This window comes from Microcebus murinus, chromosome 18 (assembly GCF_040939455.1).
Source record: "Microcebus murinus isolate Inina chromosome 18, M.murinus_Inina_mat1.0, whole genome shotgun sequence".
Lineage (NCBI taxonomy): Eukaryota > Metazoa > Chordata > Mammalia > Primates > Cheirogaleidae > Microcebus > Microcebus murinus.
This window is the reverse complement of record NC_134121.1, coordinates 24,742,078-24,769,520: the sequence shown is the minus strand read 5'-3', so window position 1 is coordinate 24,769,520 and position 27,443 is coordinate 24,742,078. Positions and strand designations below refer to the sequence as shown.

The 27,443-nt window shown below is 38.6% G+C and overlaps 1 protein-coding gene across 2 annotated transcripts in view; it reads left to right on the top strand.

Annotated features, from left to right (window-relative positions):
• The window catches only part of MYO1D (myosin ID), a 342,717-nt gene that overhangs the window by 223,172 nt on the left and 92,102 nt on the right, over window positions 1-27,443 (top strand). For both annotated transcript variants that reach the window (XM_012735561.3, XM_075994358.1), the window contains exon 21: window positions 19,931-20,085. In XM_012735561.3, coding sequence (XP_012591015.1) covers window positions 19,931-20,085 — 155 coding nt within the window. The remainder of the gene's footprint in view (window positions 1-19,930; window positions 20,086-27,443) is intronic.

The following is a 27,443-nucleotide window of genomic DNA, read 5'->3' as shown; positions in this document are numbered from 1 at the left end:
TTCCACAACTGTAAGAAATAAATTCCTGTTGTTGATAAGCCACCCAGTTTATGGTGTTTTGTTATAGCAGCCCAAATGGACTACAAAGATAGGTGGAGAGGGTATTTTTTTCTTTCTAGAAAGCCTCGTGATCTCACAATCCATATTAAACTTTTTTAAGTTGCTGACCATGGTTGGACGTTTGAGGACAGTCTTACCAAAAGATTTTCCTTAAACAAGAGTAATATAAGATTTTTTTTAAAAAATCACCTTATATATGATGATTTTCAGCCCTTATAATGGACATCTACACGTTTTGTCTCACTTGAATACATACCCCACTACCACCAGTCACTGGGAAGCGGCCAACACTGCCCTGGACTTGTAGGCATTAAATATATGAGTCCATGTCTTTGTTGTTGGTAGAGGTCCACAGCAAACTTGCTTTACACAGAATTGTTATGAAGCTCTGCACTGCAGGGAGAATCTGAGTTTCTAATATTAATATAACAGGCCTTAGGAGGATTCCATTTTATTGGGATTATATCTAAACAGAGACCTCTTCATAGTGCAGCGTGAGTGTAGGAGTATGTCGGCAAGCACAGTTGACAAGTTGAGGGTCCTCTCCCTGACTTTGCTGAATTACTTCTTTGGCTCCTGTGGAGGGAGCAGTCATTCTTCTTCTTAGGAGCCACCTGTGACATTGCCCTACACCCTGCTCTTCCATGCCCTTACCGTTCCATCTCATAGTTTCACAAAGCTTGTTGAATTATAAAAATATCTTATATTGCAGTTAAAGATCATTACACTATAAATGGCAAAAGACAAAAGAGAAATCATATCCCAGTGGGGTCTGGCAACAAGAGGTGTTAGGATATGTGGAAGCATATGAGTGGTTGTTGAATTCATGCCCCATTTTAACGGTAGCACCCACCTCAGTGGAATGTCAAAGCTTGAAATAATGCATTTAAAGTCCTTAGCATAGTTTTTGTCACTTAGTGAAATGCTCAATATTTAGAAGCTGCTCTTAGCCCCCTTGCAAACTGGCGATCCTGTCCCCATAGAAATCAGGGGAATTGGACGGAGTCAGACTTCAGTGACCTCGCTGTTTGTTCTTTCGTTCTTGATTTTCATTCTGTCTGGAGTGTTCTTCTCCCAGATAACTGAATGGCTTCCTCGCTTCCTTCAGGTCTCGGGTCAAATGTAACCTCAAAGAGTTGTCTAGAGTGATACCCCCAACTCCATCCTGTCCCTCCCTCTGTCTTTAGACTACTACTTTATTCCTCCTCCTGGATCTCATTACTGCCAGTCGCTTCGTACAACTGGTTACAGTCCAGCTCCCCCATGGCCCTGTTAGAGCGTAGACTGCGTGAGAGGAACAGCACTGCCTGCCGTACGGTACATGCTCAATAAATGGGTGTTGATGCTGCGTTGGGTGGGGTCAAGACTGGAGACAGGAGAGCAGTTACAAAGCTGCTGCTGTAACCTGTTAAGAAATTACAAGGGCCTGAACTCAAGGAAGTAAATAGAGGGCAAAGAGCCACATTCAAGAGATATTTAAGTGGTAGAACAACAGGCCTTGGGGGTGCTGGTGCCTCCCCAAGATGGGAAATGTAGGGACAGAAGCAGGGGTGGGGTAGGAGAGTGTAGGAATAAGTTCAGTCTTACATGGGTTTCATTTGAGGTGAAGCCCAGTTGACAGTCAACTGTCTAGAGAGCAATCCAGGATGGAAACTGTCTTAGTTCAGGCTGCAATAACAAGATACCACAGACTGAGTGGTGGCCTAAACAACAAGAATTTATTTCTCACCGTTCTGGAGGCTGGACAGTCCAAGATCAGGGTGCCAGCCACCTCTGGTGAGAGCCCCCCTCCTAGTTCACAGCTGGCTGCTGCCTTCTTGCTGTGTCCTCACATGGTAAAGAGAGAGAAGCAGCAAGCTCTCTCCTGTCTCTTCCTATAGGACACTAATCCCAGTATGCGGGCTCCACCCTCATGACCTAATCACCACCCAAAGTCCCCATCTCCAAATACCATCACATTGGGGATTAGGGCTTCATCATATGAATTTTGGGAGGTCACAAACATTTCCTCCATAGCAGAGACATAGATTTGGAAGCCATTAGTGTGTGGTAGCTGAAACCATGAGAGTGGATGAGAGCATGGGGTGGAGGTAAGGAGAGAAAGGGGAAATTATCTGTAAGGTAACCAGTAAGAAGAGGGCTTTTAAAGGTGTGGTTAATTAAGGGTGGGCTCAGTAAAGAGGAATACATGGGAACCATCAGCGTCTCTGAGCAAAAAGAACCCTTTGACTCACCCATACCTTTTCTCTCATTGTCTTCCACACATTCAATACATTTTGACTGTCCACTACCTGTCAGTTTCCAGGGAAATAAAAATGAGAAGACACAGCCTCTGCTTATTGCTTAGTGAGTGAGGGAAATGCAGAAATTATCACAGTGCAACTCGTTAAATGCTAACACAAAGGTAAGCTTGCATTGCTACGGGAGGGCACAGAGGAGGGTAGAACTGGCTTTTCAGGATGAGGAAGGATTTCAGGGGCTCATGCATACAAGTTGAGCATCCCTAATCCGAAATCCAAAATGCTCCAACATCCAGAGTGTTTTGAGCACTGACATGACATCACAAGCAGAACATTTCACACCTAACCTCATATGATGGGTCGCAGTCATATCACAGGAGCACAACACAAAGTTCATTCAGCATCCCCAAGGGAAACATAAAACTACCTTAAGGCTATGTGTATAAGGTATATGTGAAACATAAATGAATGTCCTGTTTAGACTTGGGTCCCATCCCCAAGATAACTCATTATGTATGTGCAAATATACCAAAAGCTGGAAAAATCTGAAATCTGAAACGTTTCTGGTCTCAGATATTTCAGTTATGGGATACTCAACCTGTCTATGCAAACCCTTGTGCATTTTTGCGCTGAGCACTTGTGCTTTTTTCAGATTCCTGAAGAAATGTGTGCTCTGCTGCTATTGACAATGCAGACAACAGCTTCTCAGTGCCGTGAGGAGGTTTGTTTTTTAGGAAGCTAATGCTGATAGCATTGCAAATATGTACTGAAATGGGAAGAGGCTGGTGAAATAAATACCATTTCAGGGGTTCTTGGAATAATCTCAACAGATACATTGGCACCAGAAGTGGAGAGAAGAGACGAGACATGAGAGGTTTCTGAGTTATTCTTAATTAAAGTTAACACTTTTTGGAATATTTTCTATGTGCCAGTCACATAGTTTTATTTCCTACATATATTAACTGAGATAATTTTTTTTATCCTCCCTATGAGGAGGGAGGGAGGTAGTATTAACCCCATTGTAAGGCGAAGAAACAGAGCATTGACAGGACTTATCTGAGGATATAAAGTTAGTAAGAGGCAAAGCCAGGGTTGGAGCCTGAGTTGAGAATGGGTGAGTTGGGGGAATTAAGGAGTTATCCTCTTTGGGGCTTGGGAGGTGGTGTGACTGGTGGTACTTTATTGAAATGGGGCCCTGAGAAGGGTAATGTGACGAGTGTCATTTTGTCCAGGTCAAATACATGGCCTCATGGACTCTCCAGGGGATCCCTGGTTGTGCCTGTGGATCACAGGCAGAATTACCCATCTAGAGCTCCAGAGAAAGGTCTAAGTTTGACATTGACGTTTGAGAATTATCAGTATTTTAAAGAAAGGGAAACTTGCAGTCTCTTCTTCCCAAACCCGGCCCATGTTGTCCACCCTGTGACGTGTGCCTCCTGGCTCCTCAGCTGCAGTGTAAACCCCTGAAGGAGAAGCCCACGTTTTCTAATTTGCTCCCCTGCATAAAATGGAATACGGAGTTGGGACTTCCAGCCCTGAACAAAATGAAACAGATGCATTTCTCCCTATCTGCCTCCCTAAATACAGCTGAAAACCCTAGACATTATATTATAAAACAATCATAAGAAGATTCTGAAAGCTGGAGAGAAGAAGGTGGACCAGCTAGGGAGCTCAGGACTCAAGAAGCAACATGGCAAGAGTTTCCTGGGTTTGCTTTTGCCTTCTGTAGGTCCTGGTGGGTGCAGAAAAAGTTTGCTCTCTCTTGCCGAAAGACCAGGAAAGGGGCAGCCTAGCAAAACAGAAACCTTTGGACATATACACACTTCTCCAGAAAAGGACCAGAGGGGAAAAATGTGGACACCTCCACCTCCCATCAACAAAGGCCTACTGAAAAGCCTAGACCCCCCTTGCCTGATAACAAAAAGGTGCCACTCTGCTGACCCTTCCCCGCTGGGGTGGTGTCAGAGAGGCCCAAGGGGAACCTGGATTTCCACCCCCACCCAGTAGTAATGAGGTGCTCCTCCCCCCTCCATATGTCAGTGGAGGCTGAGTAGGGTGTCAGGGTTTCCATGCCCCCCTAGGGGTTATGAGGTGCCTCATACTCCCCACGAGGGTGGTGTCAGCACAGGCCAAGTTGGGGGTCTGGGCTTCCATTCCCACCCAGCAGTAAAGCATTGGTACTCCCCTTCCTCTGCTGGCCCATTTGTAGCAGAGTCCTGCTAAAACAGGAGATTTAATAAGATCCAGATTCTCTTTACCCAATACCCAAAATAACCAGGATACAATCAGAAATCATCATACCTAAAATATAGGGAGGTGCTAGTAGTATACACACATTCAATTGTTGACATATACAGGATAAGGAAAATAAGCTTAAAATGATGAGCAAATAATCTTTTTGTATTGAGAGGGTCAGTAATTTGTAAGGTAAAAAAAAAATTCAATTAAAATCCCAATAAGGAAAGCAATTTAATTAAGTTGGTATTTTAAGAGAGAGAGAAAAAATAAATTTAAAATAGATAATACAGAACTTGATTCAATTAGTAAAACAATTAGCTTTGTAAAATAATACTTTGACTATCTGGGACCCAATTATTTAATAGTATTACCTAAACCAATGGTTTTCTGCAATTAGAATCAGTTGTCGAGCTATTACAAACTGCAGATGCCCAGCCCAATCCCAGCCCAATTGTGTCAGAGTCTCACCCATGGTTCTAATACGCAGCCATTGAGCACCATTGGCCCAAATGAACCATAATCAGAATATAAATGGGAAGGTTTTGACATCTCTGAATAATCAAAATAGGTGTGACAGGGTTTGAGCACTAAACTTGCATGCTCTTTCCATAGGAGTGCCCTCTTGGGCTATTTGTCTTGCTTTATGTACCCTCGTAAGGAATCTGCTTATCTGGTTCCCCAGCCCACAATAATAAATCTGAAGCAGAAATTAAAAGGAAGTCAGTTTCTTACAAGCGGGTATATTGATGGTTGCAATATATGAAAACTGAAAGTACGAGAAGATTCACAGGAGATTTAGTTCAAATCCACTACATAGCTTGGTATTAAAAACTTGTTGAAGTGATTTCTTGAGCTATTTCCTCAGAGCAGTCTTTTTTGGAATTAAAATTCAATTTTTTCATGAAACCACTAAATTCCAAGTTGCACAACAAACCCAGGAACTCAAACTGCCAAATATTCTAGGGGAGAGACTTCCAGCAGGCCTGAGATTTTTAGCGAAAAGAAAAGTTACCCATTTGGCTGATACTCATGAACTAGTAGGTTCTAACCACCTTTCTGGTGAGGAATTTGACAATTTTAGTCTAAATATGAAAAAGCCGAATTTGCTTGCTACAAATGTAGCACTTGCCACAAAAGGAAGCAGATTATCCAGGCATTTAAATTAATGGAGGAGGCTGTGGCAGGCACAGCTTCCTGTGTGCCACCCTCCAGACGAATTTGTATTTAATTTTGTTAAGTACGAGTTCATTTGCGATGAGAACATTATGTAGGTTGTAAATTTTCTTCTTGATGGTGCCCTTGATCCCTGTCAGTATGAGGAATATTTGGAAGAAATTGAGTTGAGTATGGAGATGCTGTTTATTCAGTGCAGTGAGATGGATTGATGTTGGAAACTTATTGAAGAGTTTTACTGAGTGGCTTTCATCAAGCTGTTAAAATCAAGGGTTGAAAGCATTTGTCAATCAATGATATAAACTTAGCCCCTTAATCAGTTGATTACAATTATTTTCATTGACCTGAATAATATTGATCAATAGGACTAGGCTCATAACAGGCACTTGTGTGTAAAGTTGATTATATGGGTTTCAAGACAGCTTTTTGTTACTGTTCAAGGCCCCTATTTTATAAAATAGGTTTTATTTTACCATTAAAATGTCATGGTTCACACATACTCATATGATTTTTGGAGCATGTGGTCCAGGAGTGTGGTCATATGGACTCCAGTGGGCCTGAAGATACATCTGTTTTAAAGCATACTTACTAATTAATGTTCACCATAATTACTCTGAATCCCTAAGAAATTAAGAGAATAATTTTATTCTGTTTAATGAAGCTGGAAAACATGTATAAAATATAGTATTTTTAAAAATGTTCATCCAACATGTTAAAAATAAAAAAATGATTGAAAGTGATATTTGTTTGTAAAGAAATTAACTCCTAGTTATCCCATACTATACATTCTTTCCTTGATGTGTTTACAAAATTAAGATTTTTCTATGTTGTGGTTGTGGTTTCTTAGGTCAGAAATTCAGAAGGGGCAACGCAGATGGCTTGTCTGTGCGCTACAGTCTCTGAGGCCTCAGCTGGAATGACTTGAAGGCTGAGGGTGACTCAAGGGCTGGAGGCTGGAATCATCTGACGGCTCATTCACTCCCATGACTGACACCTGGCCAGGGAGGGCTTGGTGACTGGGACCGCTGACTGGAGAGCCTTCTGAGGACTTTCAGAGATGCTTGGCTTCCTCACAGCATGGTGGCCTTAGGGTAGTTGGGCTTCTTAGGAGGTGGCTTAGGGATCAAAGCTTACTGACCCAGTGAATAAAGCAGAAGCTACGTCGACTTTTATAAACCAGCCTCAGGAGTCACACAGCCTCAATTCTGTTGCATTTTATTGATTAAAAGCAAGGTATGTGGTCAGTCCAGATTCAAGGGGAGGGGACATAGACCCCCATCTCTCAACAGAAGGAATTTCAAATAATTTGGGAACGTGTTTTAAATCTTCCACAGTCTACCCCTTGGTTAAAGATTATTTTCATCCCCTTGTGGTATCAGGTTCAAGGTTGAGGGCCAAGATCTCATCACCTAATTCAGTCCATCTGCAGGTCCTTCAATCAGAAGACCTGTGAACTAAAAGGACCAGTAATCTGCCCTCATCCCCAATATGCAATGGTGACACAGGGATGGGACACCTACAGTAGATTCTCTTGTTCAAAGAGGAGGGGAATGGGAGGCACAGAGCAGTCACTGACCATCTGCGTTTGCAACTAAGCAGCTTTCTCAGTCTGCTTCCTGCCCACAAAAGGTTGGGGGCCCAGAAGCCTCTTTGCATTTTGTAATGTCTCTGTCCCTTTTAGTCCAATCTGAAATCTTCAGTCCAGTCTTTTGAAATCTTGGTGGGTTCACTGTGCATCAATTTGTATTCTACTCCATTAGGCAGAAACCATAGCCACCAATCTCTGCAAAAGAAGCTCTCCCATCCCTCGGGCTCCTTGTGCACTACTGTGGGACAAAGCCCTTAAGACTCTTGGGAGCCCTCTAAGGCATGCCCTGAAGACTTTCAGAGAGCCTTTAGTCTGTCTGGAAGATTCTATGAAGCAATGCCTTAGATCTCTCTGAGGTTTTAACAGAAGATCTTACAATCCCATTCTGGATTTGATCCATTGCCCTGAAACCATTTCTTCTTACAATTAGAGAATCATTTGCCATATGGAGAAGCTGGGAATACAAAACAGTTTTATTTTCAAGCTCAGCAATTACAGGCTTTTTTATATGTCCTCTAAATTTTACATGAAAGCTGAACAATCTCTATTAAGATCATCTCTCCCTTCTCACGTTTTTTTCATAGACAGTAAGAAGAAGCCAGATGGTACTTTCAGTATTCCATCTAGAAATCTCCTTATCCAGATCTTTACATTTTCTATTCTCCACCTTCCCATAAGCAAGTGCTGTCAAATTTTCTGCCACCTCATAACAAGGATCCCTTTCCTCCAGCTTGAAACAATTATCTTCCTTACTTTCCTCAGGCCCTCACTGACCCCCTCTTCAAAACCTGTCACGATTCCACCAGCAGTCTCCTCAGGGCCCTCCCAGCTTCCACCCACTTCCAAAAGCCAGTGGCGACTGTTTTGGATCGTGTTACAGGATCACCCCACTCCTCACTCCAAATCTTTATTCTCGTTACTATTGCTTTGTAACAAACCACCCCAGAATCAGTGGACTGAAACAGCCACCATTTTGTCATGTTCATGGATTCTGTGAGTCAAACATTTGGAAAAGGCACAGTGAGGCCAGTTTTCCTCTGCTCCAGTGTCTCCATCTTCAGCTGGGAAGAGTCAAGAGCAGGGGTTACTCAATAACTGAGGGCTGGGATCCCCTATACTCACGTGTCTGGTACCAGGGCTGCCGACTGGAGCATCTGCATGTGACCTCTCCAAGAGGCGTGGCTTCCTCATGCCACGGCCCCCTCAGGACAGGCAGCCTGCGTACCTGGTGCTCAGGGCACTTTGTCGTTCAAGTGATGGTTGTCTGTAAAGGGATAAACTCTCAGTTATGCCAAACTATGCATTATTTGCATGATGAACCCGCACAGTTAAGCTTTCTGGGTTATAGCTAGTTGAGGCAAGGAGTAAGGGGAGAACAAGAGGTCGGGGATGGGAAGGGTAGAGGAAGAAGGAATGGGAGAGAAGAAGGGAGATGGGGAGAGACAGATGAACAGAAAACAGAGACAAAGTGAGAAATAAAGAAAGTCACCAAGCATCCTGTAAGAGCAACTGTCTTCCAAGTTTCCAAATGGAAACTAGAACGAACAGAATGTTCTCTATCAAGGAGCAGGCAAATCAATTTGTTAATTGAGATCAGAAGAGCATAAATATTATAACTCTGCAGTCAAATCAAAGAACTAAAGTAGAGAATAGTAAATCCTCAAAGCAAAATGCATATTTGGTCAAAGGGAAAAAAGAATCCCAAGTTCATGAAGTCCCTCAGAGGTGTATGCAGAGAGCAATAACCAAAGAAGAATAGAGATCCTCTCACTGCAGACAATGATGGAGTGGCTACCACTGGGAGCACGTTTGGAAAAAGATGCCCCAGTTTGAAAACAAGACATAAAGCACTGTGAGAAAGGCATAGATTCTCCTCCCTAGTTAGTCCTTGATGGTTTCAAAGGACTTGATCACCATTTTTAAAAAATTAACTCCTCTTAAAGTAACAGGAGCTCATGACCTATTACACTATTAGTCTTCTGTCAAAAAATACCAGAGTTTTGAAAACACAGAGCATTTTTCTGTCTTTTACATGTTCTCCAGAAATCTCAAAACTAATCATTGTGATTCTGGATTTTACAGCTAGCATTTCCAGGCCCCACAACCTTCACTGAAAAGGCATGGGCATGGACAAAGATGGAGATGTACAGATGTAAAGATTACAGATGTAAAGATGCAGACAGGGAAAGAAGGAGGAACATGGAGCAAAAAGACAAGGAAGATGATGTAGAGTTACAGTGGACTTTGGTGGGGTATTAACCCTATTCCCTGACCTTTGTGATAGTATACCTAAAGATACAGTTTTGTAAATATTGACAAATACTTAGTATTGATTCTTGTCCTACAGAGTGAAACTGATTCTGACCCAACAACTGTGGGTTTACAGACTCAACATAAATTTTTTCTTTAATTTTTAGAAACTGGAAACCAAGGATTGCTTCTTCGTTAAGAAAAATAAAGTTCTATCACAGGGAATCTTACTATAAGAAGACTACAGGCCAGGCACAGTGGCTCACACCTGTAATCCTAGCACTCTGGGAGGCCAAGGCGGAAGGATTGCTTGAGGTCAGGAGTTCGAGACCAGCCTGAGCAAAAGCAAGACTCTTGTCTCTACAAAAAAAAATAGGAAAATTAGCCAGGTGTGGTGTCTGCCTATAGTCCCAGCTACCAGGGAGGTTGAAGCAGGAGGATCCACTTCAGTCCAGGAGTTTGAGGTTGCAGTGATCTATGATGACACCACTACACTCTATCCTGTACAACAGAGCGAGACTTTGTCTCAGGGAGAAAAAAAAGACAATATAGACAACCAAACAGTTTAAATTCAGACCACCTATTACAACCAATTTTGAATAAACCTATATTCTATTGTTGTAAGAATTTAAATAGTCCCTTTAAGATCACTACTATTTTGCTGGTATGTGGCCTTCAAAGCTTAACTAGCTTTGTAAATTTCTCATAGTCCTAATTGACATAATCCATGAAAACAGAAAAAGGACAAGAGAGAATTCACTGTTTTGTGAGTTTGTTCTTACTACAGTGGCCCCTTGGATTTTTAGGTCTCAGTATGATCTAATCTTTTTAGCTCTTAAAAGTTTTTCAAGCCGGGCGCGGTGGCTCACACCTGTAATCCTAGCACTCTGGGAGGCTGAGGCGGGCGGATTGCTCGAGGTCAGGAGTTCGAAACCAGCCTGAGCAAGAGTGAGACCCCGTCTCTACTATAAATAGAAAGAAATTAATTGGCCAACTAATATATGTATAAAAAAATTAGCCGGGCATGGTGGCGCATGCCTGTAGTCCCAGCTACTCGGGAGGCTGAGGCAGCAGGATTGCTTGAGCCCAGGAGTTTGAGGTTACTGTGAGCTAGGCTGACGCCACGGCACTCACTCTAGCCTGGGCAACAAGCAAGACTCTGTCTCAAAAAAAAAAAAAAAAAAGTTTTTCAGCCAATTTGACTTGTAGATATATAACTAAGACTTAAAAAGGACAACAGAAGTTCTGGTATGATGGAAATATTCTATATCTTCATTTGGGTATTAAAAATCATCCACTTATACACTTAAAATATATAAATTGTTAATTATACCTCACCTTTACACTTGAAATATGTGAAGTTTATTGTATGTAAGTTATACCTCAGTTTTTAAAAATCCTATTTGACTGATAGGTCAAGTTATATAGAGTATTTGGGTTAGATTGGGGGTTATATGTTTTCATTTCTAGTTAATTCTTTTTTTATACTTGCTATTGGTAAAAATAATAAGTAAATGGTATCTATTAATATACCTAGTTTATATTACTTAAATTTTGTATTAAAAGATCAGGCAAAAGTGTCTGTGATTAGCTGTGCATGTTGCTTGATTTTAGTCCTGTAATATTTTTATATAGTACAGGAAGTCTGTTTTCTCTTTTATCCACAACATTTTGCTGCCAAAGATTACTGAGTGGTTAGAAAAAATAAATAAAATTGATGTAAGTATAATAGTGATGAAATAGTAATAAATACATTTGAGCATTTACCAGCTTACTGTGAAGAGAAGTATTGATTTATGTACCATGGAGTATTATAAAATAAAAATGATACAAATACAAAACTTCATACTTGCCTCAAAAAAGTGAAAGCCATCAAACCTGACCCCAGCAAGATAATTTTAGTTGGACAAGCACATAGATAACATGTAAATGTGACCTATTAATAAACTGAGTTATATTGATGCATCTCTTTTTTTTTTTTTGAAACAGAGTCTTACTCTGTTGCCCGGGCTAGAATGCCATGGCGTCAGCCTAGCTCACAGCAACCTCAAACTCCTGGGCTCAAGCAATCCTCCTGCCTCAACCAACCGAGTAGCTGAGACTACAGGCATGCGCCACCATGCCCAGCTAATTTTTTCTGTATTTTTAGTTGGCCAATTAATTTCTTTCTATTTTTAGTAGAGAAGGGGTCTCACTCTTGCTCAGGCTGGTTTTGAGCTCCTAACCTTGAGTGATCCTCCCGCCTCGGCCTCCCAGAGTGCTAGGATTCCAATATATCTCTTACTAGTGAACTAGCATTCCACTTGTGGAGTAGACTTTCTTGGTCATGGTGTATCACCCTGTTGAATCCAGTTTTGTTCATTATTTTGCATTTTGGCATGTGTACTTATAAGTTAGATTGACCTCTAGCGGTTGCATGTATGTGTGGGGGGGAGGGCATTGATTCAGCAAGTTTTGCTACCAGGAATAAATATAATGAGTCAATATGGCTTCTGTTTTTTCAGTGTTGTAGAGCATTTTAAATAGGATAGGAATTACCTGGGCCTTGAAAGTTTGCCCATAACATCATCTGTACCCAGTAACAACAAAGAAAATGTTTTTATGGCAATATAAAAAAATTTTTTTCTAGTTATAAATCAATTTTTATTATTTTATCTTTGTTTAAATCAATTTTAGTAATTTATATCTTCCTATAAAATCATGTACTTCACAAACTTTAATTCATTAATATGAAATTACAAATGTTCTTCTCTTATAATTTATAGAGTCAACGAAGACCTTTCCTTAAATCCCTTTCTTATTCCTGACATTAGATATTTGTGTTTTTGCCTTGTATTTTTCTTAATAAGTCTCTGAAGGTTTGGTCTTTTCAAAGAACCAGCTCTTTAATTTATTATGTATGTCGTTCTTCTCATGTATAAACTTCTGCTTTTATCTTAATTTTTATTTTACTTAGATTTCTTTTGTTCTCTTCTAGCTTTTTCAGTTGACTATTTAATTTGCTTTTCTACTTTCTTATTTAATAATAAAAGTGTTTAAGACAATGTATTTTCTTCTGAATATAGCTTTGGCTGCATCCCATGAATTTTGATGTGTAAAGTTCTCTTTCTCACTAACTTCCTTATTATCTGTAATTGCAACTACAGTCTCTTTAATCTGGGAGTTGCTTAAAGAGGTGTTTTGTTTCTATTTTAAATTCTCAATGGTAAGATTGTTTTGTCATTGCTAACCTTTTGTTATAATGTTCTCATTATACTGTGATTATAGAACGTGACTAATGCATTTCCTACTTTTTATAATTGAGAGAGGAGTATTCCTTTGTGGCCTAATACATAATAAATCTGTGTAAATGTTTCAGAGATATAATAAGTGTGTGTGATACTTCCATATGATTTCATAAATCCATTGGTTTCTCAGCCTCTCCGCCTTTATTTGCTGTTAGTCTACTTGAATTGCAGAAGACTGGGTCACCCGCTAAAATCATGATTCAGCCCATTTCTTCTTATATTGTATCAGTTTTTGCCTTCTATGTTTCAGTACCATCTTATTCAATGCATAAAGACGATGGTTTTTATATTTTAGGTTATATTTTTTATCAGAATAAAACAAGAAAAGATTTGTGGTTTTAGCCTTGGCTTTTGCATCATCTGCTATTATTATTCCTATCCTTGCTCTCTTTCTGGTATATCTTTGTCCATGCTTTTGTTTTTTTATTTTTCCATGTCTTTTGTTTTAGATACATCTTTCATAAACAGAGTATAGTTAAATTGTTTTACCTAATCTGTGAGCTTCCGTCATTCCGTAAAGTTGTATTCCATTTACATTCTTATAGAAACTGAAAAAAAATTCTTTTTCTTAAATTCAATCATGTTATTTAAATAGTTTCTATTTTTTATGCACCTGTGCTGTTTCCTTTTTTCTAGTTGCTACATTGTTCAAGTTTATTTAGTTGCTTTTACTAATGATGAGAAAATTATACATCCTTTTCTATTTTAATGATGATTACTGCTAAATATTTAAATTGATCTTTTTAAATCAATACCAAGAATAAAATGGATTTATGTATCTCCTCGTATAAATGATGACAAAACTAATGAGTTTCCTTCCTCTTCTTTTCTCATACATTCCTTTGTTTTCAGACAGAAGAAACAACTTGTTTTTAAAAAAGAATGCAAACTTGAATTTTATTTTCCTACATTGATAACTTATTTTTTTGTGTCTTGGTTCTTGGAGATTTTTCCCCTTTATTCGAGGAATTTGAAACTTCTCTGGGCTACACATCCATATGAGTCTATGTTAAGTTTGGCTGGTACCAGTCTATCTAAAGATACAAATCTTTCAGGCATTGAGAAATTTTCTTCTATTATTCTTTAATTTTCTACAGTGTCTATTCCGTTACTGCTTCTATTGTGTATTTAATTTATGTTTGTCTTTCAAAATTATTTCTTTAATATTGGTCTGTTTTCACTGATGTCATAAATGAGAATATAGGTTAGAGGTTTTCCCTTCGGGTGTACTCTGCTCCCTTCCATTGCAGAGGAGCATGTCTGTGTTCATTCTATTGCAGAAGAGGGTATTTGCTCCAATTACTCAGGCTTGCCTCCTCCTTCAGACTGCTGATCTTTTCACTTGTCTTTGTGTTTACTGTTTGGTCCTTCTTCCTTAAGGAGAGGCTGGGAGAATTGAGATGGGTTGCAATCAGAGACTCCGTTTGCCTCGTTTAAATCTTCAAAGCGGAAGAAGAGGGAGGTTTAGATTTATCATAGCATAGAAATTCCATAGATTATGAGAAATAAGGAGGCAGCTGGGAGAGAAACAGCCTTCATGCGGAGTTTCTCTTTTGTAGCTGCTCATAAATAACTGAAGTAGTGACCCCTTCCTAACTGAGTTATTTTAACACAATACTTTGCATTTGCACAGTACTGTAAAGTTTTTTTTAATTGCATTTTCAGTGATAAAGTTTTGCTGTCATATTTTCACTTAGATTTGACTGTAAGATGCTTGAAGACAGAGGGACTTTTTGCTCATTTATTGTTTTATACCCCAGAGTTGCTACTATTTGATCCTTACCACAGCCCTGTAGGGTAGAGAAGGCACCTAGCGTTGTCATTATTTTGCAGAAAAGGAGACAGATACCCCAAGAAATGGAATGATGCACTCAAGATCACATGGCTGAATTGGGGTTGACACCCAGGTTATCATTCCTTAGGCCACTACTCCCCCCTTACCATCCTGTCTCCCAGAACTGAAGGAGACATTCTGGGTGCTGTTTGTCCTGCTTTGGCGACATCAGGGACTACGTCTTTCATTATTTGTGCAGCAGAACAAATTAGGTGCCATTTTCCCTCTTTTCTTTCAGGATTCTGGCACACCACTGGGCCTGAGTGTACACATGAAGAATTCCCACCCACAGAGAATTCCTACCCAGACAGGAAAGAGTAGGAAAGGGAGGGAGAGAAGCCCATACCCTCAGTTGGGGTGGTAGCTGAGAACAGAGTCATAGGCTCCTGTCCTCTGGCCCAGGCAGCATTCATTGCTGAATCTCTCTCTTTTCCCCAAACCCCTGCAGCCAATGCTCCTGGGATCCGCTGGCAGAGTTACTGTTGTTACAATTCTCATTTCATTAGGCTTTAATCAAGCTCTCCTGTGAAGTGCTACATAAATTCAGTTTTGAATTTTACATATAAAATAATCAAATGAGAGTGAAGCGTGATAAACAAAATGTTTTTTAAAATGAAAATGATATTTTTAATTTAATCATATGAAAATCATCTGGATGCAGTACATCTAAGTGGCAGAGAGGCTAGAGAATTGAGATGGGTTATAATCAGAGTCTCTCTTTGCACTGTTCAAATCCTTAAGCCAAAGAAGGGGATTTAGATTTAGATTTATCATAGCACAGAAATCCCATAGATTATGAGAAATAAGGAGGCAACTGAGAGCGGGGCAGCCTTGATAAGGAGTTTCTGTTTTGTTCAGAGAAACTTACAGCTTGCTATGTTCTCTTACGGGTAACCCCAGAAAGCCCATGAATCTACACAGGTTGGTGAATGATTTCCAATTCCTTGGATATTTTTCATTTTCTCCATTAAACACTGACCCTGGCATTCTTTAAAATCAACCTAAAATCTCAGCCCCTATGAAGATTTATTGAAAGGAATACTTGTTTATACAGCTTATATTCAATTATGCAAGATATTTGCAAAAGCCTGGTGTGATGGAAAGTACATGTGTCTAAGTCAGTCTGCAGGCCTGAGTTCTAGTTCCCAAGTCTACAACTCAGCTAACCTCCTTGAGCCTCAATTTCTTTATCTGTAAAATGTGGCTGTGGAGTTAAATGGCCTTCCAAATCTATAAACTGCTAAAGTTTTATTTAATTGTCTAATACTTGTCTCTTCCAACTGGATTATGAAGCCCAAGAACAGGGATTACATCTGCAGCATCTTTGGTACATCCATTCCCAACCCAGGCTGCCTGGCACTGTGCATCCCAACGGCTACCTTGTCCATGCTGACTGCTGCCTACCTGGTAGCACCTGTGGCAGCCAGGAGGTGGCACTTTGGTATTTTCTGCAATAAAAACCAAACTACAAAATGAGAAATCACTCCAGCTTTTGCTCTATTGGCCAAGGTACAATATCTAGGGATCAAAACAACCAGGGAACTATATATTTTTTAATTTATATATAATAAATGAAATTAATTTTTGTGGGTGGTGGTGGTATACAGGTCTATGAGTCTTAACACATGCATAGATTTATGTAACCACCACCACAATTGAGATACAGAATATGTCTATCACTCCAAAATATTCCCTTGTATCAGACTCCTCCCAACCTCAAACCTGACAACTACCAATCTGTTGTTCTTAAAATTTTGTCTTCTAGAGGCTATCATATAAATGGAATCATAGAGTATATAACCTTCTTAGACTGGCTGTTTTCACTTAACATAGTACCTTTGAGATTTATCCGTACTGTTTCATATCAATAATTTGTATCATTAGTTCCTTTTTATTGCTCAATATCATTCTATTACATAGATGTATCACATGTTTGTTTATCCTGTTGATGGATATTTAGGTTGTTTTCAACTTTTGGCATTTATTAATAGAGCTGCTATAAGCATTCATGTGTAAGTTTTTGTGTGAACATAAGTTTGTATTTCTCTAAGATAAATGCTTAGGGGTGAGGTTGCTGGCTCATATGGTAATTCTGCATTTAACTTTTTGAGTTAACCACCAAACTGTCTGCACTGTGGCTATGTCATTTTACATTCCCACCAACAGTGTGTGTGAATTCCAGTTATTTTGCGTCCTCACAAGCATTTGGTATTGTCATCTTGTTGTTGTTGTCTGTTTTGTTTTGTTTTTATTTTAGCCATTTTGATGGGTTTGTGGTGGTATCTCATTATAGTTTTAATTTACATTTTCATAATGACTATCAACATTGAGCATCTTTTCATTTGCTTATTTGCCACCCATATGCCTTCTTTGGTAAAATGATTTCAAATCTTTTGCCCATTTTTTAATTGAGTTGTTTGCTTTCTTAAGTTTTAAGAGCTCTTTATATATTCTGAATACAAGTTCTTTATCAGATACATCTTTGCAAATATTTTCTCCAGTCTGTGACTAGTCTTTTCACCCTTCTACCAGTGTCATTCTCAGAGCAAAAGTTTTAAATTTGATGAAGTTCGGTTTATCAGTTTTTTTCTTTATGGATTGTGCTTTTGGTGTCATTTCTAATAAATTTTTTCCTAACCCAAGGTCACAAAGGTTTTCTCCTGTGTTTTCTTCTGAAAGTTTTCTAGTTTTATATTTTACAATTAGATCTATGGTGCATTTTAAATTAGTTTTTTATAAGATGTGAGATTCAGGTAGACATTTATTTCTGTTGGCATGGGGATGTCCAAATGTTCCAGGTTATTCCAAATGTACAAATTATTCTTTCTCAATCAACTTGCCTTTGCACCTTTGTGAAAAATCCATTGGCCATATTCTTGTGGGTCTATTTATGATCTGTTTTTTTTTCTTTGCAAATTACATTATCTTGATTAGTACAGCTTTATAGTAACTATTACTACAGCTACTGTGAGTCCTCCAACTTTATTCTTCTTTTTCAAATTTGTTGTGGCTATTCTAGTGCTTTTGCCTTTCTGAACACATTTTAGAATCAGATTGTTGGTATCTACAAAAAAAATCCTACTGGGATTTTGGTTGGGATTACATTAAATCTATAGGTCAATTTGGGGGAAATTGACATCTTAATAATATTAAGGTTTTCAATCCATGAACCTATTATTTCTCCCAATTATTTATATTGTCCTTTTTTTTTTGAGAAAGGGTCTTGCCCTGTCACCCAGGCTAGAGTGTGGTGGCATCATCTGGGCTCAAGCAATCCTCCTGCCTCAGCCTCTCTAATAGCGGGGACTACAGGTGTGCACCACCACACCCAGCTAATTTTTCTATCTTTAGTAGAGACAGGGTCTCACTCTTGCCCAGGTCATCTTGAACTCCTGGCCTTAAGTGATCCTCCCACCTCACTCCCAAAGTGCTAGGATTACAGGCCTGAACCACCATACCTGGCCTCATCAGCATTTTAATTTGACTGCTTCAACATTTTGTGGTTTTCAACATACAGGTCCCATATACATTTTGTTAGATTTATGTCTAAGTATTTTTGTTTTGGGAGTTGTGGCAGATGGTTTTGTTTTCAAACTTCTGTTTCCAGTTGTTTGTTCATTGCTAGTATATAGAATTTTTTGTGTGTGTTGGCTTTGTATCCTGTGACTTATTAGTTCTGAGAGATATCTTGTGGATTTCTTGGGATTTTCCGTAGACGATAATGGGATCTGAGAATGGAGACATTTGTTTCTTCCTTTCAGTCTGTGTGCCTTTTAATTTCTTTAACCTGCCTTGCTGTACTGGCTGGGGTTTCCAGTGTAATCCTACACAGCAGCAGTGGCCGTGGAAATCCTTGCATTGTTCCCGATCCTAGAGGGGAACATTCAGTCTTTCTCTCCTAAATATGATGTTACTGTGGTGTTTTTATAGATGGCATTTATCAGGTTAGATTCTCTTCTAGTCCTTGTTTGCTGAGAAATTTTCGTCATGGATGGATGTTGAATTTTGTCAAGTGCCTTTTCTACATCAATTGATGTGATCGTGTGAGGGTTTTGTTTTTTTTTTAACCCTTTCATTTTATTCTGTCATTGCTTGATTGATTTTTGAATACTGAACTACCCTTGTATTTCTCAGATAAACTGTATGTGGTCATGGTGTATTATTGTTTTCATTTACTGTTGGATTCAGTTGGCTAATATTTTGTTGACCATGTTGACATCCATGTTGATGGAGGATATCAGTTTGTAGTTTTTTTATACTGTTGTATCTGTTTTTGGTATCAGGATAATGCTGGCCTCAAAATGAGTTAGGAAGTGTTCCCTTCTCTTCCATTTTCTTGAGGAGATATTGTGAATTGGTGTTTCCTTTTTAAATAATTGGTAGAATTCACTAGTGAAATCATCTAGAGTTTCCTTTTTCAAAAGGTTTTTAACTATAAACTCAATTTCTTAAACAAATATAGCACTATTCAGGCTATCTATTTCTTCTTATATAAGTTTTGGTAGTGGTTTTTGAGGAATTATTTGGTTTTATGTAAGTTGTTGAATAAGTTGTTGTACATAGAATTATTCCAAATATTTGCTTATTGTCCTTTTAATGTCTATGTGGTCTGTAGTGGTAACACCTCTTCCATTTCTGATGTTGATAATAGGTTTTCTTTTTTTCTTTTGGGCTAGAGATTTATCACTTTTTTTAATCTTTTGCAAGAACCATGTCTTTGTTTCATTGATTTTTCTGGGTTTTTTTTTTTTTTTCAATTTCATTCATTTCTGGAGTTGTTTATTTGTTTTTGAGACAGACTCTCATTCTGTTGCCTGGGCTAGAGTGCAGTGGCATCAGCCTAGCTCACAGCAACCTCAAACTCCTGGGTTCAAGCAATCCTTCTGCCTCAGCCTCCCAAGTAGCTGGGACTACAGGCATGGGCCACCATAATTTTTTCTATATATTTTTAATTGGCCAATTAATTTGTTTCTATTTTTAGTAGAGACGGGGGTCTCACTCTTGTTCAGGCTGGTTTCGAACTCCTGACCTTGAGTGATCCGCCCACCTCAGCCTCCCAGAGTGCTAGGATTACAGGCGTGAGCCACCGCGCCCGGCCCATTTTCTGTTTTTTATTATTTCCTTCCATCTGCTTGTTCCATGAAACTTGATAAAGATTAAAAGTCATTGGTCTTATGAGCAAAACCACTATAAAATATACCTTAAAATTTATTCTTTCGAGAACCATCCTAATAGTTTGCCATGCATTGTCTCTTTGCAGTTAACTGGTCTGAGCGTCTCCAATGGAAAGGACCAACTTGTAGTGTTCCATACAAAAGACAACAAAGACCTCATTGTCTGTCTGTTCAGCAAGCAGCCAACCCATGAGAGTCGAATTGGAGAACTTGTTGGAGTGCTGGTGAATCATTTCAAGAGGTAAAGTTTGATTTTTTATGACTAAGACAAGTTTTAAATATATAAAATCTTTGATCGTAATTATTGCCAAATTTGTTTTTTGCCAATTTTAATGTATTGAGTTATTTTCGTCCATAAGGACAACTTAAATCATCTGTTTCACAGATGGCAAGATTAGCATCCAGCCTAAGTTTCAAGATTAGGAATGGTCCTCTACTTTTCCAGTCTCCAACTGAACCAACAGTGAGAGAGATTTCCCTCATGGTGATTTTTTTTTCACTGCCAATCCAAATATAATTAAATCCAAGAAATAGAAAAATTACCTTATATTCTTATTGTCACAGCTTCTTATTTACCCCAAATATAATCAGTTGGTATGTCCACTATGACTATAAATAATTGGAAGGCAGATTGAGGATGACATGTAGGTCCATAAAGACTAAAGGAATTCCTGAGAGAGGCAACAACTACTTCAAAAATATAGAGTCCTGATGGAACATGGCATGTTCTGAGAACTTCATGGTAAGCCTAGATGATATCCGGGGTCAGGGGTAAGAGAGAGTATGTGTGTGGTGTATAATGATGTAAGAAATACAACCAACAGGTCCTGAGGGTGATGGGACCAGTGAATGGATAATTTTAAACAGAGGAGTGATTTTGTCTGGTTATTTATTGGAGTTGTTTTAGAGATGGGTTTTTTCTTCCCGTAAGAGGTCATGGAGTATCTGGGTAGGTGTGTCTCTCCAGAGTGAAATGTTTCCTTTGTGGTGTGCTGCCTTTGTCTCCCCACCCCACCCTGATGCTGGGAGAACACTCATCAAAATCAGTAATTGAGAAATGATACAAGTATTCAGTTCCTAATCAAGTACTCCTTATTAGTATTTGTTTTTCAGTTTAGACATGGCTTTTCTTTCTCTGAACAAAGGCATGTTTAGAATCAGATATCCAAATGTCTGATTCTACTGTGTTCATTTTGCTGATAAATGTATAGAGTATACTTTTAAAGGTGGGCTACACAGACAACTTATTTTACGTTATTAAACCTTGTATTCTAGATCAAAGTAGATCTTTATCTTCTATAATAAAATGCTTTTACATGCTATAAGTAATGCTTGATGGTCATCTGGTGGAGGAAAAAAAGAATCTAAGGAATTACCAAAAAGTAACATCAATAATAAACACACCGGCCTTTGAAAACATCCCTTCCATCTGCCAAATAATTATAAAGCTAAGCAAAATACTAAAGAGTTTAGAATGGAAGGGACAGATTGGAAGAAAGCATCGTTGCAATAAATGTTTATAATTCAAATAAGCAGGCTTATTTTCCTGCTATGTTTATTTATAGCAAAATATGGACTATTAAAGGAATTTTAATTTGCTACCTTAATTTGGATGCCTAAACTAATGAACACGTTAGTTTTTGCTTGGGAAATTGAAGTATTTTGTTTCAATCTGGGTTCTTGTGTAGTAAATTCTAACCCCTCTTTAAATGCCTTCTATAAATAACAGAAATGTGTGAATCTGACCCTAGAATTCATCAGTGACTTTCTTTGCCTAGCATATGCATGCTGAGATACATTTTTAAGTGCATGGCTTCTATCTTTAAATATATATATATAAGAATTTTTAATTTCTTTAAAATGAATAAATGTAAGGAAAAGACTGTCAAAATGCTAGCGGTTTTATTGTTGTTATTCTTGATGTTCCTAACAAATAAGAGATCATGTACAAATGAGAGATAAAATCTCTCTTCCCTACCCCCAGAAAATTCAGACTTCAAATTTTGACTTAGAATTATAGCTATCAACTTACTATTGACTTCTTGAAGAAAGGTTAATTTGATTTCTTTTCCTAGCTGTTTTCCTTTATTGTCAAGTACCGTACCATTGGTGTGACTTTGGAATTCACCTTGTGTTTTACAAGCATAATGATGTGGCACATAATCTTATTTGTCCCTGGGTTAATTGTGGAAATCCAAAGGTGAGAGGAATGTAACTACAGAACAATTCTTTATCTTCCATATAATTTCCCTAAAGACCACTTTGAGTTTTCTAGTCAGAAGTTGGGAGGAAAGGGCTCAAAACTACCCAAGGTTGGGGAAAGAACTAGCTAAGAGGACCGGAGGGAACAGTGCCCAGCACTAACACAGAGCCAGGAGTAGTTGTTGTTCTAACAAGGCAAACTAAAGAATATCATAGCTCACAGGGGCATTTGGATAGAAGGGTTTTTGTCTTAGTAGGTAGGAATAATTGGCCCTAGAATAAATGCTGCTCTGGCCCCACCTAATAAATCTTAAAAGTAAGACCCAAAAGAATCATACTGCTACCAAGTAATTTAATTATGTCCTGGAGCAAAGCTCATGAATATTTATAGGAATACAAAAATATCCACACATAACAAGGTAAAATTCACAATGTCTGACATCCAATCAAGGATTACCAGGCATACAAATAGGCAGGAAAATCCAAACCATTATAAGGGTGCAAAATCATTCAACGAAACCAACCCAGAGCTGATGATGATATTAGAATTAGCAGATACAGACATTATAAGTTATTATAACTAAATTTCAGATAGTTATAAGTGAACTAAAGACATGAAAGATCTAAAGAAGGCCCAAATCAAATTTTAAAGTCAAAACACACTGATGTTTGAAACATTTCATGATTTAAAAAAATAAAAAGACAAAGCTTCTCCTTGAATAAATTTCTCTTCGTCACCATCTTCTCTCATGAGCTGAAGCCAGACCTTCCATATGAATCCTGAAACTAAATCCAACAAAGTATAAATTAGCCTCTTTCTCTCACCTCTTGCAGTCTTTACTCAACCTGGTCCCATTATTTCTACCTCCCCAAGTACAATTCATGTTTTCTAAGACAATCCTTAATAAAGACAATCCTTTTCAAAGACAGTCCTTAATAAAGTACAGATGTACTTCATTTTATTACACTTCACTTCACAGATAACTGCATTGTTTTACAAATTAAAAATCTGTGGCAACCCTGCATTGAGCAAGTCTGTTTGGCACCATTTTTTCAACAGCATATACTAACTTTGTGTCTCTGTCACATTTTGGTAATTCACAAAACATTTCAAAATTTGTCAATATTGTTATATCGGTCATGGTGATCTGTGGTCATTTATCTTTGATGTTACTATTGTAATTGTTTTCAGGAACCACAAACTTGCACCCACATCAGACCATGAACTTAATGTTGTGTGTGTGTTCTGACTGCTCCACTGAGCAGCTCCCATCTCTTTTCCTCTCCTCAGGCCTCCCTATTCCCTGAGATACACAGTATTGCAATTAGGCCAATTAATAACCCTTCAATGGCCCCTAAATGTTTAAGTGAAAGCAAGAGTTGCACATCTCTTACTTTAAATCAAAAGCTAGAAATGATGAAGCTTATTAAGCTCTTAGTGAGGAAGGCATGTCAAAAGCTAAGATAGGCCAAAAACTAGGCCTCTTAAGCCAGTTAGCCAAATAGTGAATGCAAAGGAAAAGCTCTTGAAGGAAATTAAAAGGGCTACTCTGGTGAACACACAAATGAAAAGAAAGCGAAACAGACTTATTGCTGATATGGAAAAAGTGTTAGTGATCTGGATAGAAGACGAAACCAGCCGTAACATCCCCTTAAGCCAAAACCTAATCCAGAGCAAGGCCCTAACTCTCTTCAATTCTCTGAAGGTGGAGAGAGGTGAGGAAACTGCAGAAGAAAAGTTAGAAACTAGCAGAGGTTGGTTTATTAGGTTAAAGGAAAGAATCTGCCTCTATAACATAAAAGTGCAAGGTGAAGCAGCAAGTGCTGATGGAGAAGTTGCAGCAAGTTATCCAGAAGATCTAGCTAAGATCACTGATGAAGGTGGCCACACTAAACAACAGATTTTCAATGTAGACAGAACAGCCTTATATTGGAAGAAGATGCCATCTAGGACTTTCAGACCTAGACAGCAGAAGTCAATGCCTGGCTTCAAATGAGAGGCTGACTCTCTTTTTAGGGGCTAATGTAGCTGATGACTTTAAGTTGAAGCCAGTGTTCATTGACCATTCTTAAAATCCTAGAACCCCTAGAATTATATTAAATCTACTCTGCCTGTGCTCTAGAAATGGAACAACAAAGCCTGGATGACAGCACATCCATTTACAGCATGGTTTAGTGAATATTTTAAGCCCACTGTTGAGACCTACTACTCATAAAAAAGATTTTCATAATATTAGTGCTCATTAATAATGCACATAGTCACTCAAGAGCTTTAATGGAGATATACAAGGATGTTAATGTTATTTTCATGCCAGCTAACACAACATCCATTCTGCAGCCCATGGATCAAGGAGTAATTTTGACTTTCAAGTCTTATTATTTAAGAAATGCATTTTGTAAGGCTATAGGTGCCATGAACAATGATTCCTCTGATGAATCTGGGCAAAGTAAATTGAAAACCTTCTAGAAAGGATTTACCATTCTAGATGCATTAAGAGCATTCATGATTCATGGGAGAAGGTAAAAATATCAACATTAATAGGAGTGTGGAAGAAATTGATTCTCACCTCCATGAATGACTTTGAGGAGTTCAAGACTTCAGTGGAGGGAGTAACTGCAGATATGGAAGAAATAGCAAGAGAACTAGAATTAGAAATGGAGCCTAAAGATGTGACTGAACTGTTGCAATCTCATGACAAAACTTCAGTAGATGAGGAGTAGCCTCTTATGGTTGAATAGAGAAAGTGGTTTCTTGAGATTAAAACTATTCCTGGTGAAGATGCTGTGAACACTGTTGAAATGACAACAAAGGATTTAGAATTTTAGATAAACTTAGTTGATAAAGCAACGGCAGGCTTTGAGAGGATTGACTGCAATTTTGAAAGTTCTGTGGGTAAAATGCTATCAAACAGCATCTCATGCCACAGAGAAATCTTTCCTGAAAGGAAGTCGATGAGGCGAATGTCATTGTTGTCTTATTTTGAGAAATTGCCACAGCCACCCCAACCTTCAGCAACCACCAGCCTGATTAATCAGCAGCCATCAGAATCAAGGCAAGACCCTCTACCAGCAAAAAGATTACAACTTGCTGAAGGCTCAGATGATTGCTAGCATTTTTTACCAATAAAGTATTTTTTTAATTAAGATATGTACATTTTTTTAGACATAATGCTATTTCACACTTAATAGACTACATTATAGCATATGTACTATTTTATATGCACTGGCAAACCAAAAAATTTGTGTGACTAGCTTTATTGTGATATTCACTTTATTGTGGTAGTCTGGAACCAAACCCACAGTATCTCCAAGGTGTGCCTCTGTATTCAAAAGAATAGCATTAAGAATATTTAACAACCAGTATGGCTCAAGCACAAACCAATCAGAACAGACACTATGTATAAACACCTGACAGAACCTTACCTGCAAGTCCAGGCTATATGCTGTAGAGTTGAAATTCCACCGAAGGGGGAAAGGGGGGACCCAATATCCAGTACATTTGGGATATGCTAATGAAGTTAAACAGGTTTCTTTACTGCAGTACTTCTCAGAGCCTTTATATATATATATATATATATATGTCTTTGTTCATTTTAAATGCAGCCAATACAAAAACAAAAAAATTCTATCTATATTGATATAAAACCATTTTTAAAATACATTGTTAGTAAGAAAAAAAGGGCAAGGTACAGAATAGCGTACGTAAACGTACCACCATTTGTGTAAAAAAAGTTGTAAGGAGAGTAGACAGAGGGAGAGAGATGCTCATATCTCTATATAGATAGATCTATGTCTACCTATAATATAGATATCTGTTGATAGATATAGATATATCTCCTTGCAATTTTTTTACACAAATGGTGGTATGCTACAACACCATTCTATACCTTGCCATTTTCTACTATTTAACAATATATAGATATAGACTATATCTGGAAAGATATGCAGGAAATGGGTAACAGTGTTTGAGGACTAGAATGAGAACTAGAAAGAGGACTGGGACACCTCAGTATAGAGAGAAAGAGGTAGGAGGGAGATTTATTTATTTTTCGCTATAAACGTTTTGCAGCAAATACATGTGTTACTAATCTAAATTGTTTTTCAGTTTAATAATAAAATGAATGGCAGCTAGTTTTTAAGTATATTATAGGTGGCTCTGAATTTTTATTTTCCTTTCTTGATTAGAAAAGTAGAAAAGAACAAAAGAACTTTCTAAGTCAGTGATCTATCTCGTGGCATTTCAGTATGTTGAAATAATCCCAAATAAAACCTCCTGGAATAGTATCCTTCTGTGTGGTGTCAGTTGTATGTGTCACCTGACCCTAAGGTGGGGTTTCTTTCTCTGTGGTTGAGGAGCCAGTGGTTTGCCAGACCTGTGTGCTTTACAGAGGTTAGAAACATGGCTGACTTGACTCTTGGTTTGTATTTCATTCTCCACAGCGGCTACCTGCTGGTAGTGAGCTTTTCTGCCCACTAGTAAACAGATGGTCTCACATTGGCTGCCCTAAGTATGGAGTCACTAGAAACTCTGCAATATTAAGCTGTCAAAGGACCCATCTGCCCTAAGCAGCTGTCCAGGCACTTGCCTGCCTGGATGCTGGAAACCTCAGTGTAACCCCAATCACAGGCATTGTAATTTCTTATTTTTCCTGTTCTTTTTCTGTGGATGAAAGCCAGAAGTCAGTGCCATCTGCTTCTTGTTCTTCTTTAATATCTACTTAATTAAGGGAGCACTGTTACTGAATCTAACGGAACATTTGACCTGCTTCGCTGTTGCAGTTTTCTTATATTCTTTTTAACTCACACTTAAAGCCATGGGAAGACTCATACCAATAAGCAGGCTGTTGCTTGGTGGCTGTACGTTGCTATGGCGGGAAGATGAGGCCACCTCCTGCAGGTCTCAGCTCCTCCTGCAGGACTCCCTGTCCTACGCAGCTGGTGCTCAGCCTCCCTGCCGTTCCAGCTCCAGCGGGTGTTTCCCACTCCTTGCACAGATCCTGAATGTGCATTTTCATGGCCTTTGATCTGTATTCACAAGCTGCTTTCCTTGAATGCCTGGCCGCTCCTTGTAATAGATTCTATTTCATCTAAAAATGTATAAGTAAAATAAAGACAGCTGAAAATAATGTGGATTGTCAACTGTAGGGGGCTGGTTGATTAAATTTTGGGTTGTCAAATTTGGAGTATTTGAGCTATTTAAAATTATAATTATTGAAGGCATCTGATTTATGGGGACAGAAAAGTGGGTGGCCACAGTTCACCCTCCTCTGCCTTCCAATAGATACATACGTGAAAACACATGAAGAGATGCCATCTTTCCATACTACTGGAAACTAGAAATATTAGTCAACCATGGACCCACCAAGAGGGACGTCCTTCCCCTCTGCTCACATGTCA